The sequence below is a fragment of the Adelges cooleyi genome, unplaced genomic scaffold (genome assembly GCF_023614345.1).
Source record: "Adelges cooleyi isolate 19-005CV unplaced genomic scaffold, UGA_ACOO_1.1 ACOO_flye_CR_arks_rails_tigmint_CR_PRNA_574, whole genome shotgun sequence".
Taxonomy (NCBI): Eukaryota; Metazoa; Arthropoda; class Insecta; order Hemiptera; family Adelgidae; genus Adelges; species Adelges cooleyi.
Window position 1 is genome coordinate 4300988 of NW_026096268.1, and position 14932 is coordinate 4315919.

The 14932-nt window shown below is 30.4% G+C and overlaps 1 protein-coding gene across 2 annotated transcripts in view; it reads left to right on the forward strand.

Moving 5' to 3' along the window:
- LOC126843616 (ras-GEF domain-containing family member 1B-like) overlaps nt 1-14932 on the forward strand; it is a 116661-nt gene that overhangs the window by 1866 nt on the left and 99863 nt on the right. The window contains exon 2 of one of the 2 annotated variants that reach the window (XM_050581242.1): nt 9444-9488. In XM_050581242.1, coding sequence (XP_050437199.1) covers nt 9444-9488 — 45 coding nt within the window. Of the gene's footprint in view, nt 1-9443; nt 9489-14132; nt 14387-14932 lie in introns of those variants that run through there. The other variant, XM_050581243.1, reaches the window with a different exon arrangement.

A 14932-nucleotide genomic window follows, 5' to 3' on the forward strand; every position in this document is an offset into this window, starting at 1 on the left:
TTTGAAATTCCTAGATGTTGGTGTGATTAGATATGATTACACAATCCAAGAATTTAGCTGGGTATAGTGATACAGTTTAGTTTCACACTGTTGGTGAAACTTAAGTTTTATACTTTAGTGTCATTTAACAAAAACATATTCGAAGGGTATAATTAGCATTTTAAGAAGGCTTTTCTGAGTCCCCTAGCTTTCCCTAGTTGCGACACTGGTTGGGTCGTATAGCAATCAAAACTTATATTATATTATGAAGACCCTAAAAGTCAAAGAGAATAATTGTACAAGTGCTATTTATAAAACAATTGAGTTAAGTGCACAGTTATTTATGTAATAATGGTCTTTATATGGAAATCTTTAAGTATAGTATTGGTTGTTTCAATCATCAAGCACAAGTGATAAAAATAATCAGTTCAAATATGTCCATACAAAGACTACTATTATATAACCCAGATTGTGCAATTAACCAATTCATTTTTTATTCAATTATTCCCCATTGGTTTCTAGCAGAATCCGATTTAGAAATATCGAGATCCAATGACTTGATGTATAATATGGTTCTCCCCTATTAGTTACGTTATCATCCCCATTCTTATCATTTTAACAGAGTTTTTTCTCATTTAGTTTACTACATTTTATTTATAGGCAGTTTATTTATGTTTTCAAATTCAGAAATCGTTATTACATAAATGAATGGTAGTACCATTCATTTACCATTATGGTACTCTATTTAGAAATGTATTGATGCAACTGTATCAAAATATAACTGTTTCAACCAGGTCATTTAAAACTATGGCCTTCTATAATTTCTAAAATATGAAACTTGAATTAGTTAGTTGTTTAGTTTATAAGATTAGTTTTATAATAATGTAAATCTTAGACATTACTCGGTTTTATTTATCTATGTAAGATTGTCAAACACATTTTTATTTTAATTAAACTCGCGATGCAAGTTAAACCAAACAGCGTTTGTCCATTATAAATTTGTAATTACTATAGTGAAAATTTTATTCCAAGCCGAGTAACCGTGTTTCAAATAAAAATGTTGAACTCTAAAGTTGGCGTTTGTTTGTTTGTATTAACTACAGCGGATAGAAAAAAAATACGCATGTTGATTTAAACATAATTATTTTACTAGATTTGGATGAGAAGTTCGCGAATAAAGTAAACGAGTAATAATTTACAGAATAATTATTAATCCCGTGTACTCGAGTGGGTATTCCAAACGGCGTTCCAAATAATTATTTTACAAGGTCGTGCTTGTTGGATACGTTGTTTCGGCTAGTAATTAAACCGTCGATCGTTATCAAATGCTTAAGTGTATTATTGTATCCGGATCAGGTACTTTTGACCGGAACCGGGTCGCACTCGGTGTCGGAGAGTATGAGGAATAATACGGTTGAACTTTGAACACATGCCGCGTTATTATATTATGATTTATGAGAATGTTTTTTTCCGTGAGCTCGGACACGGTAATTCAAAAATTAATTTCTCCGCTTCTTCTCTGTACACATAATTTTTATATTGAAAAATAAAAAAAATACACAGTTATTTTAGTATAATATACTCTCCAGTTTTATGGAAATTTGAGCATTTTTTTAAGTATAAAAAACAAATTGTAACTGAAATTAAGTATTTTTTCTTGTAAGTTTAAAAACTTTGATTTATAAAAATATGAAAAATAATAATTAATTGTGGCAAAAAACACTTATTTTAAATGATATCACTACGTAATTGAGAGAGTTAAGCAAATATTAATGATTTTGAATATTATTATTTTTTTAAACTTTTTTTTTAAAATAGTGAATACCCATATAATACTACTACAATAACTAGAATAACTATAATAATACTATACTTTTATACCTATACTATAACTACTATAACTATACAATACTCTTCATATTTTACATATTGCGTATGTAGACATGCTGTCTTAAAAATATTAATATGTTTTTGTGCTGTGTAGGCGGATTCATTAAAAAATGAAATAACATTATGGCGTTATGTAGACCAAAGCGTTGCAAGATGTTTTAGCTGTTGGACTTGCGCGTCCTAACGGGTACGCTTTAATTATTCCATGACTTAGCGTTCTTGAAATAGGCCTCTAAAAATTCCACCCAATCCGAGTTAACCAATAAAATATAATATTGTATCAAGAACGCAAGAGTTTAAATTCAAATAGGGTTTTAAGCTTGACTGCTCGAATTTATTTGGAATTGTTTTGTTTTAATGTTTCGTTATGATTTTCCTTTATTGTGTTTAATATTAATCATAAATTATCAGCGTATTGGTTATAGTTGATTTGGCGTTTTGAATAAAGTGATGACAATAAAATACAGCTTGTCGCTGGAGCCAATAGATAAAAGACAAATGACTTGTTGGTGACACAGGTTTGGCTCAGATTTTCCTACAAAAATAAAATAATTATATTGGAAAGCATCGAAAACTAGGTGTTCAAATGTTTTACAGATTTTAACCCTGAAAGCAATCCGATCATCGAATCCACAGTCAATGATTTTAGAGAATTTACACGCTCCCAAAAAAGTTATTTGGCGATTGTATTACATTTTGTGAGTTAAAACTTGAAATGTAAACTTTAGCGTCGAGTAATCAAATTGGACGCGCGCAATATTGTTATAAAATATATAAAGTTTTTTTTGTCCATTACCGTATGCAAATATGTACTCTCGGTTTTTACATGATATAATTTTCTTCTTGATACTTGAACGGGATACAGTACGTCAAAAAACGGTATCATGCTTATTAAGTTTAGCGGTCCCCTAACTCTGTTAGACGAGCAGCACTTGGCGATTTGCCTAAACGAATAAAATATAATGAATATATTGCCAGCGAAATCGCATTAAATTACTTTTGTCACATAACTCACATTATGGAAAGTATTTTATGCTAACCTTTATTTTTTTCTCCGACTAAAAATGCAATGGTATTTCTTTTAAATCTTCTCAAATTTATTTATGGAAAAGTGAAAATTGAAAAAAACAAAACCAATAAAATTTTAAATTATTAATTTCAATTCTTAAGCTGTTACATTTTTACCGAATAAATTTGCTCTCCCAAAATTAAATAAGTATTTCTATAATTCTATGACTAAAGTATTTAATTATAATATTTTTATACGAGTTTTAAAACCGATACAACTCAGTAATTACAATTTATTGTCGTGGAATGTGGCGATGCTAAAATCAAAAATGTATAGCCTGACCTGCGAATGGTTTATGGCTAAATCTATGCAGTATGCATAGGTTTGATATGAAATGGAATTTAATTTGTCCGAAACTAGCACAAGCCGTTGAAAATATATATAATATGTAATTATAGAAAGGGAAATAGCCTATATAGTAGATGTATGATAATATGATAAAATATGGTATTTGAAGGATTTATGTTTTTACAAGCGTCTACCCATCGTAGAAGCCAGTCTGGTGAAGTACAGTTGATCTTTCCTACCGAGTTTTCTGTTGAATAAAAATAGGGCGCGCTACAACTTTACAAATTAGTTTCAAGTTTAGGGTATTCTTAAAAAATAAAACCCTACTGATTTGCAGTCAGAAACCTAGACAAAAACATTATTTATTCATATATTTATGTATAATTTTATCGGTTATCCATATTATATTTATTATTTTAACCATAACAGATTCGCATGGAAATTTTTCTGCCTCTCAGTTATAATAATTCTTACAGGACGCTCTGACCTCACTACGTTCCGCTGCAACTGCGTTGGATTTATTATGTATTTTTATGAAATCGCTGAACCGATTTTTTAATCAACATCTCTATTGTTCAGAAATCGTAGCCGAAAGACCGTATATTTCTTCTAAAAATAGAGAAAACGTCTAAAAGTGATTTTTATTTTCAAGTATTCACTTTTTTTGTGTTTTATACAAAAATGTATTAGCTCAAATCTAAATGATCTTCGTTCACTAGAATCGGTAAAAAGGTGATTAATTCAAAATTAACCGTACCAATCAAGATTATGTTTGATACGCTATTTTAAAAATTACAATTTTTTTATTATGGACACCCGTGACCAGACTAAGATAGCTCCAAACGGCTGTACTATCGATCCAATCTCATCCTCAAATCTTTCTTCGAATACTCAATAGATTTAAGAAGTTGTATTTTCGAATACTTTATTGTTGTATACTTTTGGCGCGTTACTCGATAGATAGACGCTAAAAGCGTCTACAGTTGCACGCATTTGTCGACGTCGTCTTGTACAATACAACACATATCGCACGCAATATATAACAAGGGACAATGGCTTCGTATAGTTCTAGCCACATAGTAAAAAAAAAAGTGAGAGAGAGAGAGAGAGAAGAAACTATAAAATAATAATAATTACCCATCGTGTCCATATAGTCGACGGTCGTTATGGCAGAAGTGAGAAAAACAATATATAACTTAACTCAGGCGACACTGCCGAGCACACGGCCTTTGCGAAATTTAATGTCGGCTACTGTATTTTATGTGTGGTTTGCTGCCACGATCGCACTGCTAAAAGTTATGTATACATTTATAGTTTACCGGGTTCGAAGTGTCGTTGCTATTTTTTATTATTATTAAACAGTCGGATGACATTTTGCGTTTGCTAACAAGCCGAAATTCCAAAATCGATAAACCTTTTGCGTTACCGCCTAAACGAGGGCGGCGTACATCATACTACTATATAGTTTAAACAGACAAATGTATTATACAATGTACATATTGTCCGTACACGCTAAATAGTGCGTTCGTTTATACCGGTATAAATCATTTGGAAAACAATCAACGCGATATAGTGACTAACAATTCTGATTTCATAACATTTGTTTGCATTACAAAAAAGTAACAATAGTCACACGGAAAATGTTTACCAAAAAATTTGATTAAAGAAATTGTTTAATTTTATTGTTATTTGTTGATATTATGGTCGATAATCAAGTCTGGTTGTATATTAATAAATAATACATAAACAATCGATGTGTTTCAGATTACTATCAATAATCTGACTAATTTTGATTCAAGATCGGTTTTGTGTTGACTTATTATTTTTATAACATGGTGTATAAATGCTGAACTTCTATTTTTTTATTCTATAAAAAACCATTGGTTATTCCATTAAATTAATTTCTATTATTCAATTATAAACATTGTTATCAATATTTTATAATTGTATCTTAGATATGATCATTGTAACCGTAGCCGATGTGTGCTGACGCCTGATTTTTTGATAAATTCATTATATAGATCTACAGCCGTTTTTAGCTTCGGTGTTTTTTTATATGTTTTTGATCAGTAATGTAAAACTTATGGTTAGGTATCCTGTTAAAATTTGAACGACATAAATAATTATTTTATCATATTATGTCCTATCTGTGTAATTGTTAAGATTTGGAAATATTATGTAAATGTGTTCAGTGATGGATCTAGCCGGTAAATAATGAGTAGGATAGAATTTTCCTTCTTATTTTCCTAATAATCTAATATTCAAGTACTTTTTTTAGATTTTTCCGACTCCGTAAAGGGTAATTTATGTATTCACTCGATTAATCAAAGAGATTTATAGGTAATTAATCACGGGATTTGCTGACAAACGAAAAAGGCTTTAAGTAAATTAATGTTGCTACCTTAATTAAATTAGCATTTGAAACTATGAAAGAACCGCAGTGATATCGGTTTTTATAAACCCGATTTGGTGTAGGGTTTGGGTGTGCTCAATACCACTTGTTTTGATAAACTTCTTTGAATTAAAAATATTTTTGAGTTCATAAAAACGGGTTCATTATGAAAATACATTAAGGGATAAATATGAATACAATCAATTCGATTTTGAAGGAAATACGACTTACGTTACTCAAAAATTAAAAATATATAGGTTAAATATTATATGTTGTAATATAATTTTACAAAGGTAACATTTTTTTTTAAAGGTTTTGTTTCCCATTTTTATTGATAATAAAATTTATGTTATATGACTGTTTTTTTTTATTACAAACACGTGCTAATCACAATATAGCAGTGGCGTATTTTAATGGGGGATAGATCCTTCCCCTTGGCCTTTTTAGAATAGTTAGAAAACAGATATACTTAAAAGTAATAGTATCTTATAGATACGTCATTGTAATAGAGTAACTTTAATTTCTTTATCAGAGTTTTAATAATAAGATAGTTCAATTACAAATTGTTTGAAATAAGTTGCTAATCAATAACCATAGGTCATAGTGTTTTTTACATAGGCGTGAAAACATTATTATCGGCGATCGTTTAATAGCTTTAACCATTTATTAAATTATTATTTAATGTCAAATAGACAAAATGGTTTTTTTGTTTGGTATTTTTTTTTTTTGGTTTGAATAAAATATTATTAATATGTATCGTGTTAAATGATTGTGGGTACTTCGAAACATGTATACAACCTAGGACAAAACACAAAAAATAAACTTGTATAGGTAGGGAAATCATCTGCATATCAATGTTATTATCCTCCGTTCATATATTTGTACACAAAGTTGAGGGTAGCTAAATTGTAAAAACCCCAATATTAAGAGCTGAAAAAATTTGGGTAGACATCTCTAAATTCATTATACAAGTATAATTTTTATATGTTTTAACCAGCATAATATTTAACCACACAGTTAGGGTTTAAGTTACAAACTACAAGTAAGAATATACATTTTGAAAGATGTCCTTGATTGTTAACTGTTTTCTGTACGCGAACAAATTATTTAGTACATTATTCAGTTTTTTATTTGTATTATCCCTCGACAAGCGATACGATTTAGCCCTGGAAGAATAAACTTCCTCGTTTTCCTCAATTGCTACACATATTATATTTTGTGATATTACACTTTCTAATTTGTATTCGGAGCATGCTATCATTGTTTATTTGTAGCCTTTTTTTTATTATGTTTTATGGTCTTTGATATGACGTCATCTTCGAAGGGGTGAATTATTTTGCAATATGGACGGAGGGTAAAAAACGAACCCGTCCGGAGCAGCAGAACGGTTGTAGGATAAATAACAACAAAATACAATGGAAAAGTCGGTCGTTAGAACACATTTTGTAAATTATCACACCTACGAACAACGTTTAGGCAATTTCCCTTACCGTCTTAAAACTGTTGGCTGTGACACAAACAGATGCACGTTTGGTTGGCTTATGTTCAGATTAACGGCGCACCGATGGAGGACATTGCGTTAGTTTTGAGTTTCGAAGTAACTCGAATCGCGTCTCCCGTCTTATCCTTTTTTCCTCTCACATTAATGAGTTCAAGTTGTTGTTCTCGTTATTTGTTGAAAACGAGAAAATCCCAGATAACAAAAACAATCAAATACAAACGTGAGGTGATATCTGGAAGTCTGAACATAAATTATAATAATATATTATATACTTTACCTACCTATCAAGAGACATGTGCCGGATTCTAAATGCTAACACTGTTTGAGAACTCAAGTAACAAACTGAAATTGCATACATTTCTATTGACAACACCGGAAACACGACATTTTGGCATGTTCCCAAACACCTTTATATTTCCTTTAAATTAATATTTAGCTAACATTCAAATACACGCAGAGGTTGCGTGTAAAACTAAAATAAAACGAAGGAAATCTAACAATAAAGATAAAAATGTTTTAAGAGAAGCATCGTCATTGATACTTCTCTTAAAACATTAAAAAAAAACCCATTTTTTTTTTTTATCAGAAGGAATACAATAAGCACAATAAGTACATGTTTTAAAGAAACCACTCATTAGAGACACTTCCCATGATTTTTATTTTTAAATTTAAATTAACTTATTTATTCTTTTATTTATTTTTTAAAATTATTATTATTAAAAAAACAGATGTTGGCGCCACTTATTGGATATAATTATGCAAAAATAGTTACGTTTATTTTCATCCCATCATTCTAAAATCATAGGAAACATTATTTCTTTATTTTTTTTAGTTATCACTATACAAATTTATCCAAACGATTGTCGAAGGTGAAATTTAACTCAACAAATTGTGGATTTTAAATAAAGCAACACAAAACAAATGGTTAGTCGCCACAGCTAAATAGTAAAATTAGTACTTGCATAATTTAGGTGTGATACTAAAATGTCAAAGAAGAAAGGTCTACGAACAAATTGTTCAACGTAGTTCTATAATTTTAAATGTACACCTGTGGACACTATGGTCTAGAGATCACAGCTCTTAACTCAATTATATTTTCTTTTTCATTGTAGCTGTTGTTTATTTTACTGGAATCCGTCCGATGGGTGTGTGGGAGTTACAGAAAAACGAAATTCCATTGCACAAACTGTAGTTTATTTTTAAACTAGTATATTGTAACAAGTAGATGTTACACTCATTGACGTACAAATGTGTAACATATCAAATAAATAATAATGATAGTTTTGTTTAATTTCAAGTTTGCTTTTGCTACCTCCATTATTATTTTAAAGACTCTTGCTTAAGAGGCAAAACGAGTAAATGATTTATTGCTTTGCTCACTATTTTATACTTCCTAATGGTTTTAGAGTGACGAACGGGTTCAGGCTCTTAGTAACTCGAAAATGAAATTAACATATTTATTATTTTAACAGTTTATGTACAGCTTAATTAAATGATGTCTGGTATTTTTAGCGCTTAAATTATAGTGTAACAAAAACAGACTCAAAGTTGGTATAAAATCAAGTGTTTAAATGTTTGAATCTACATTGAAATAATATACATTTTAAGTAACAAATGTTCATTTGCGTGTTACATAAAATAAAAGGTAAAATTTCAAGTATAACACTAACGTGTGTTTCACAATATTGGGTAAACTGATGTATATTATATTGTACGTATAGAAATATGCTTAAAACTGTATAAACTTTATACACTAAAAGTTTTGAACGATGATAAAATTATTATTCTTATCGCTTACGTTAGGACTGTGAACAAAAGAAGAACAGATTATACTCTGTCAAGTCATCACTTACTCCCTCGAGTTTGAGTTTGTTTTCCTCTTCTGGTCGAGAAGTCAAAGGGCTGTTGTTCCATAGGCTATAATAAATCAGGCAAAATGTATAAACTACTTGAACTTCATTGGCTGTATCAGAGGATTTAAGTGCATAGGGATCAGACGTCCTTTTGAGAAGAACAAAAAAAAAGTTGTTATTTTGGTATGCAAAGAGTACTTGATATTTAATCATGTCTACCATGTATACAACGCATGTATGTATATATACTATATTGTGTGGGAAAGGCTTTAAATTATTGGTGGCAGTTTGTGTATACAATTTTGAAATTCTATACAAAATTAGCTGTCAGAAAACAAGTATTATTTAGGTTTTAATAACAGCTTATGTAGTTTAATAATTTAATTTCCTTTATTAGTAAAATTTGGAAAATTTTTTTCAAAATTCGTTGGAATATTTTTTTAACATTAAATTTGTTTTGTATGATTTCAGAACAAAGGAAATTCTGGGGTGATGAAAACGTTGCACAAACCAAAGGTAAGCCACGATTTTTATGTTAAATCATAAAAATGCTTACCCCAGTAACTTTCATTATAATAATATGTAGTAATTCATTTCTATACAAATAATATAAGTGATTTACTAGATTAACCTAGATTAGATATTTTTTTATAATTATATGATCTTTAATTATTATTAGTTTTTACATTTTTACACTTTTTTAACTAAACATACTAATAATAATTGTGTTATATATTTTTTTGTAACTTATTTCCTACCGAGATTTTTTTTATATAATTGGGTACTTAAAAGTTTCAAGGATTATTGTATTATTTTAACAGTTTTCATCTTATTTATGAAAACTATTAAAATTTGTTTTTTTTATGTTTTATAACTGTATAATTATCTGCAAAGATCAAAGTGACATAACAAGTCATAACGTGTGCTAATGAATAAAGAGTGTTTATAATCATGATCAAATACAGTTTTAGTACATTTAGCTTGTTTCTTTTTTGTATAACTTATTTTAATACATATCCCTCTGTAGCATGTACATAATATGTATGTAACTGCTGAATTTCCTAGAAAAATGTTAAACTGCATGCGCCTTTATCGTTTTTTTAGCACACAGAAAATTATTACAAGACAGGTCTTGTGTAATATATACAATTGGTATTTTTTTGTAAAAAGGGCGTTTTCTACAAACGTGAAATTTATCAGTGATAAATGCACTTTTTTAGGTGGCCTCGTATATTTTAAACGCGTTGTACGTCTACTGTCGTGGTCTTTTGACCCTTAAAATTTATACTTTGTTTAAAATTTTTAAAAAAGTATACTTTTATTTTCGTTGCGTAACGCTCTTTTCATAACACTATATTGATTTATTTGCTACACATATTAAAAATTATTATATATTTATATATATTAATGTTCCCCCCAAAAAAAATTAATGGAATCAATGGTTTAAAGATACATAACCCAGAGCAAAAGTGTATTAATACATAAAATGTAAATTTTACAGGAAAGAAAAATAATGTATTAATTAAATTTATTTAAATGGATTAACTTAAATGGACTCATCTAAGAGTCCAAACGTATAAGGTAGGTCAGTAAATAAAGCGCTAAATTTAAATCTAGGTGAGCAAAAAAACCGGGATATTGAAATTTTCGACTTATTACACTTTTAGGTATGTATATAAACAAATATTTAGTCGGTGTTTATTGTCAAACTGACTAACTCTAAGTCATTGTAACTAATTAAAAATAGAAGAAAAAACACAAATGTAAATACATATTTTAAAGGTCAGTTTTCAGGATCTTTTTTTAAAGTTTTAAACATATTTATAAGTTTGAAGTTATGACCATTTTAATGAAAAAGTATCTTTTATGTGTTAATTAAATGATGAAAATATAGCTCTATAAGAACCACTTATCTAGTTATCCTAGAAAGCTTAAATTTTTAACATTTCTTCTTTTTGGCAAACAAAAATATAAAAACGATTTAAGGGGTAGCAACATTTTTGTTTTGGTAGAAACAGTTATAACAGGGAATTGATCAGGGGGTTATAGTTATATTACATTATACTATTATGAGGTCGAAGAAAGTTTTTCAGCGAACAGTGTCATAAATAATAATTGAACGCACATTTCCATATGAGAGAGAATGGGCGTTATCTAGAAATCTCAGTTTCAGACAAAGGGTGGTGCCTAATGTTATTTCTTTGTTAACATAATACTATTATAATATACGAACAAACGTTATGGAAAATCTATACTCGATGGTTTAATTGGCAGTTCTCTGCAAAAAAATGTTTAGACAAAGGCAAATGTTTTTAAAAGCATTATGCAGAATTCCTCATGTAAAAATTCAGATAATTGTTTATCGAAGAATTGCATACACAAATATATGTCCTCTTATTTTTATCATATAAAATAGTAACACAAATACATAATGATTTGCTTTGTATTTCAAAACTGGCAAGGTCTTGGTGTCTTAAAACATTTTAAATAATATAAAAAAACTTTAAATTATAATAAGTTTTTTACTTTTACCAACGTTGTATCACTCACTACTTACAATATGGCGAGTACTGCTTTTACTGTTACCCTTAATATAATAACAAAACGTAGCATGATGAGATTATGAGGATTTTTTTTTCACTAGCTATGTATATAAAACAAAAATGTATTAATTAAAACAATGTAACTGAAATAAATTAGTTTGTTACACGGTGTTTCTTTTTTTAAATCTCTCAAAAGTTTTAAATTAAAAACTTGTCGACCCCGTTAAATATTAAGCTCTTTAATATTTAACGGATAATTTTGTTTACAAACTTGAGTATAATCAATGTAATAAATAAATAAAATAATATTGCTTCAGTGTTTTCTTAATCGACACCGAATTTTTTAGAATAAATATTTATATATTATATTTTTATGCGTTATTGGTTTATGACACAGACTAAATAATACATGTGTTCTATGTATATTAATAAAGTTTGTTTTCAAAAACAATAACAATGCTACTTAAACGCTTAATTTTGGAATTAATGTTGATACCAATCAATTTCTACAGATTGCCTAATTGGCTGTTACTAATCTTACAAAGTGAAATTAGAACAGTATTAGAAAGCGGCACGGCACGGCAAGGAAACGGTAAAACTAAAAACTTAGCAAAGTTACGAGCAAATACGGTCTCAGTGGCACAATCGAGAAGTCTGGCCTAAAAATGTTTAACTGAATGTTTTTTTTGAATATATGAATATTGCTAGCTATATTTTAAAAATAACATTTTTATATTTCTGTATGTGACATCAGTATAATAATAATAATAATGTTTATAAAAATGTAGTTTTTATAATATCATGTTTACCTTAACATATTTTTACTCAAAGAAATTGTCTCTATTATTTTCTTTTTAAAATTCAACGCGAAAAAAGTAAATAATAATATTTCTGCTTGTATGAATGCACATGACACAATCAGTACAGGCGCAAGTGCACATAATAGTAAAAAATCATGACTCCGGAAATTGTAGCCTGCTTTCAACAGTTTGGCGAGTTTCTGTGCGGATCCGCTTACTCGTTTTAAAGTACTTATTTGAATTTGGGCATTAAATAAATTACTAGGTTATATAATACCCAACTCGGTCACGATCAATATCTGATATTCATAAAAGCATTAGATAAATTTGCTGATATCATGTTATTGTACTTATTTCAATTTATATTACAATTACTAATCTTTTGTAATTACAATGCTTATAAAAACATTAAACAAGCTTATTTGACGATACGGTTATAATTTAAAAATAATTATTCGGCAAAAATTATTCGTAATACTTATATAAATATCCTTCATTATGTTTCATACAGTCAGTCAATATTCACTTGCAATTATTCACTTACACTCCCCTTTTAAATTCAACCTAAACATGGCAGTAGTGCAAATTTTAAAAACATATTCCATGTTTGCTAATTTAATTTGTGGAGTGTGTAAACTAACCTAATAGATTTGTTTTTAATTGAGGAAAAACCAAAACAAAGTTTATATTTACGTTTCACCTATATAATGAATTACCTATATTTATATATTTTAATACTTTTTACCTTATTTTACAGATTTCCATCGAAGGTTGATTTTTAATGTAAACACTAACTGAAGATTTGTACACACATATATTTTATCACATCGATTATTGCGAGAAATAATAATAAGAGATATAAAGCCATAGTGGTGTAAATCACATTTCGTAAAGCGTATAAGTTTCGTAAAGTTTTGTAAGCATGCCTTAGGAAGGCAACGCAACAGTATAGTTTATGTGTGTGTGTCTACAATAGAATTACAAATGACCATTTACTCGTTAAGTATGAATTTATTATTAAACGTTTGGGTAATAAATAATGGTAAAATACATTAAAAGTATCATATAAATCATTAATTACACCTACTGCGCCGGACCGGTATATCGCATCGTGTATATGACACGATGAATATTTTTTTGTACCCTAAAAACATTTATGTCCGTCCTGTTGCTTTGTGCCTAAAGTTCAGTTTTGTATTGTGTGATTTGAATACGCGCTTTGTGTCCCGTACAAATATTTTCATTCGCTCAACATTATTTATCAACCGGTGACCGTGTCGGTCGGCAAATAATACTAAACGTTCTTTGGCATTTTACAATAATATTAGTGACGTACAATTTTTTTGTCAATCCATTTTTTTCTTTGAATTTTAATCTTACATATTTTTTGGGACTATTTCAATGAGAAAAATTATTTCGAATTACAAGGATCAAAGTGCTTTTAATAATACTCGGAAACAATTTTTACCGGCGATTTTAATAATGTAATATCTTTATCACTCCTCTCGACCGGCAACCGGCTGAGTGCTGTTCATCGCCGCCGGACCCGACAGACACCCCGTGAATCGATTGCACCCCTAGTGCACCACGTTGGCACCACTGCGCCGCACTACCTGCCGCTGTGGCTACACAATCGTATTGTATATTGTTGTGTTCCTGTGTTCTCGTCGCCGTTGCTGCTGCCGTCGTCCGTCAACGCGGTGCATCCGTCCCACACGCGACCCCCTCCTTCCACCGGAACGAGTACGCGATCGCCGTCGCGGTCGTCACCGCAACCGTCGTCGTGCCGCACTGGCCGCCGGCAGCGCCATCGTTACCGAGACGTGCCCGTGCCGGTTGCCGAACGTGTAGTGTGGTAGTGTGCCCGTTGCCGTGTCTGTGGTGCCGCGTGCCGTATTTCGCGTTTTCTTTGCTCGATGGTGCGCCTCCGTTACGATTGTGCCGTTTCGCGCCTTTTCGCGTGCCGTTCGGTTACCACAACTTCGGTGCCGTTGGCTTTTTAACCTTGTTGCGCATTTCTCGAGGATAAAAAAACAATTGCTTATACCCAAGTGCTGCGCTCTCGTTCAAGGTTAGTACCGCTAACGATGCATACAGTACATACATGATACCAAAGAGCCTAGCAGCTGCCGTCTCGAAATTTGTACGTTTTATACCAAAAAGTTCCCTAGCGGGTTATATACGTCGGGCGGTACTGTTTGTCACAAGACTATAATTTGGTAGGTACTTATCGGTAAACCTGTGGTGTTTGGGCAGAAACTTGGGGATAAGTCAAAATCGAGATTTTGGATTTGTGTTAGACCCTAAGAGGGACATTCGTTTTGCTGTACTGGCAAAATACAATTGATTTTACAGTTAACTTAAAACATGCAACTTTAACAAAGGTGTTTAAGTTGCATAGTACACGCTCAGGTTAAAGAAAGTACAAAAGTCGAAGTGGACTTGTCCCTTCTGCTCAAAACCCACAGCTTTATCGAATGTGTCATTTTCACAGTTTCGAGACGGCGTGCTTAGACTAGGCACTGTTTTTGGTAGTTAAAGAAAAGCCGGCACGGTACTCGTGGGTTTTCTGTCTTGAGGAAAACGCCGCGAGAAACGTGTCGCCTTATGTACATAC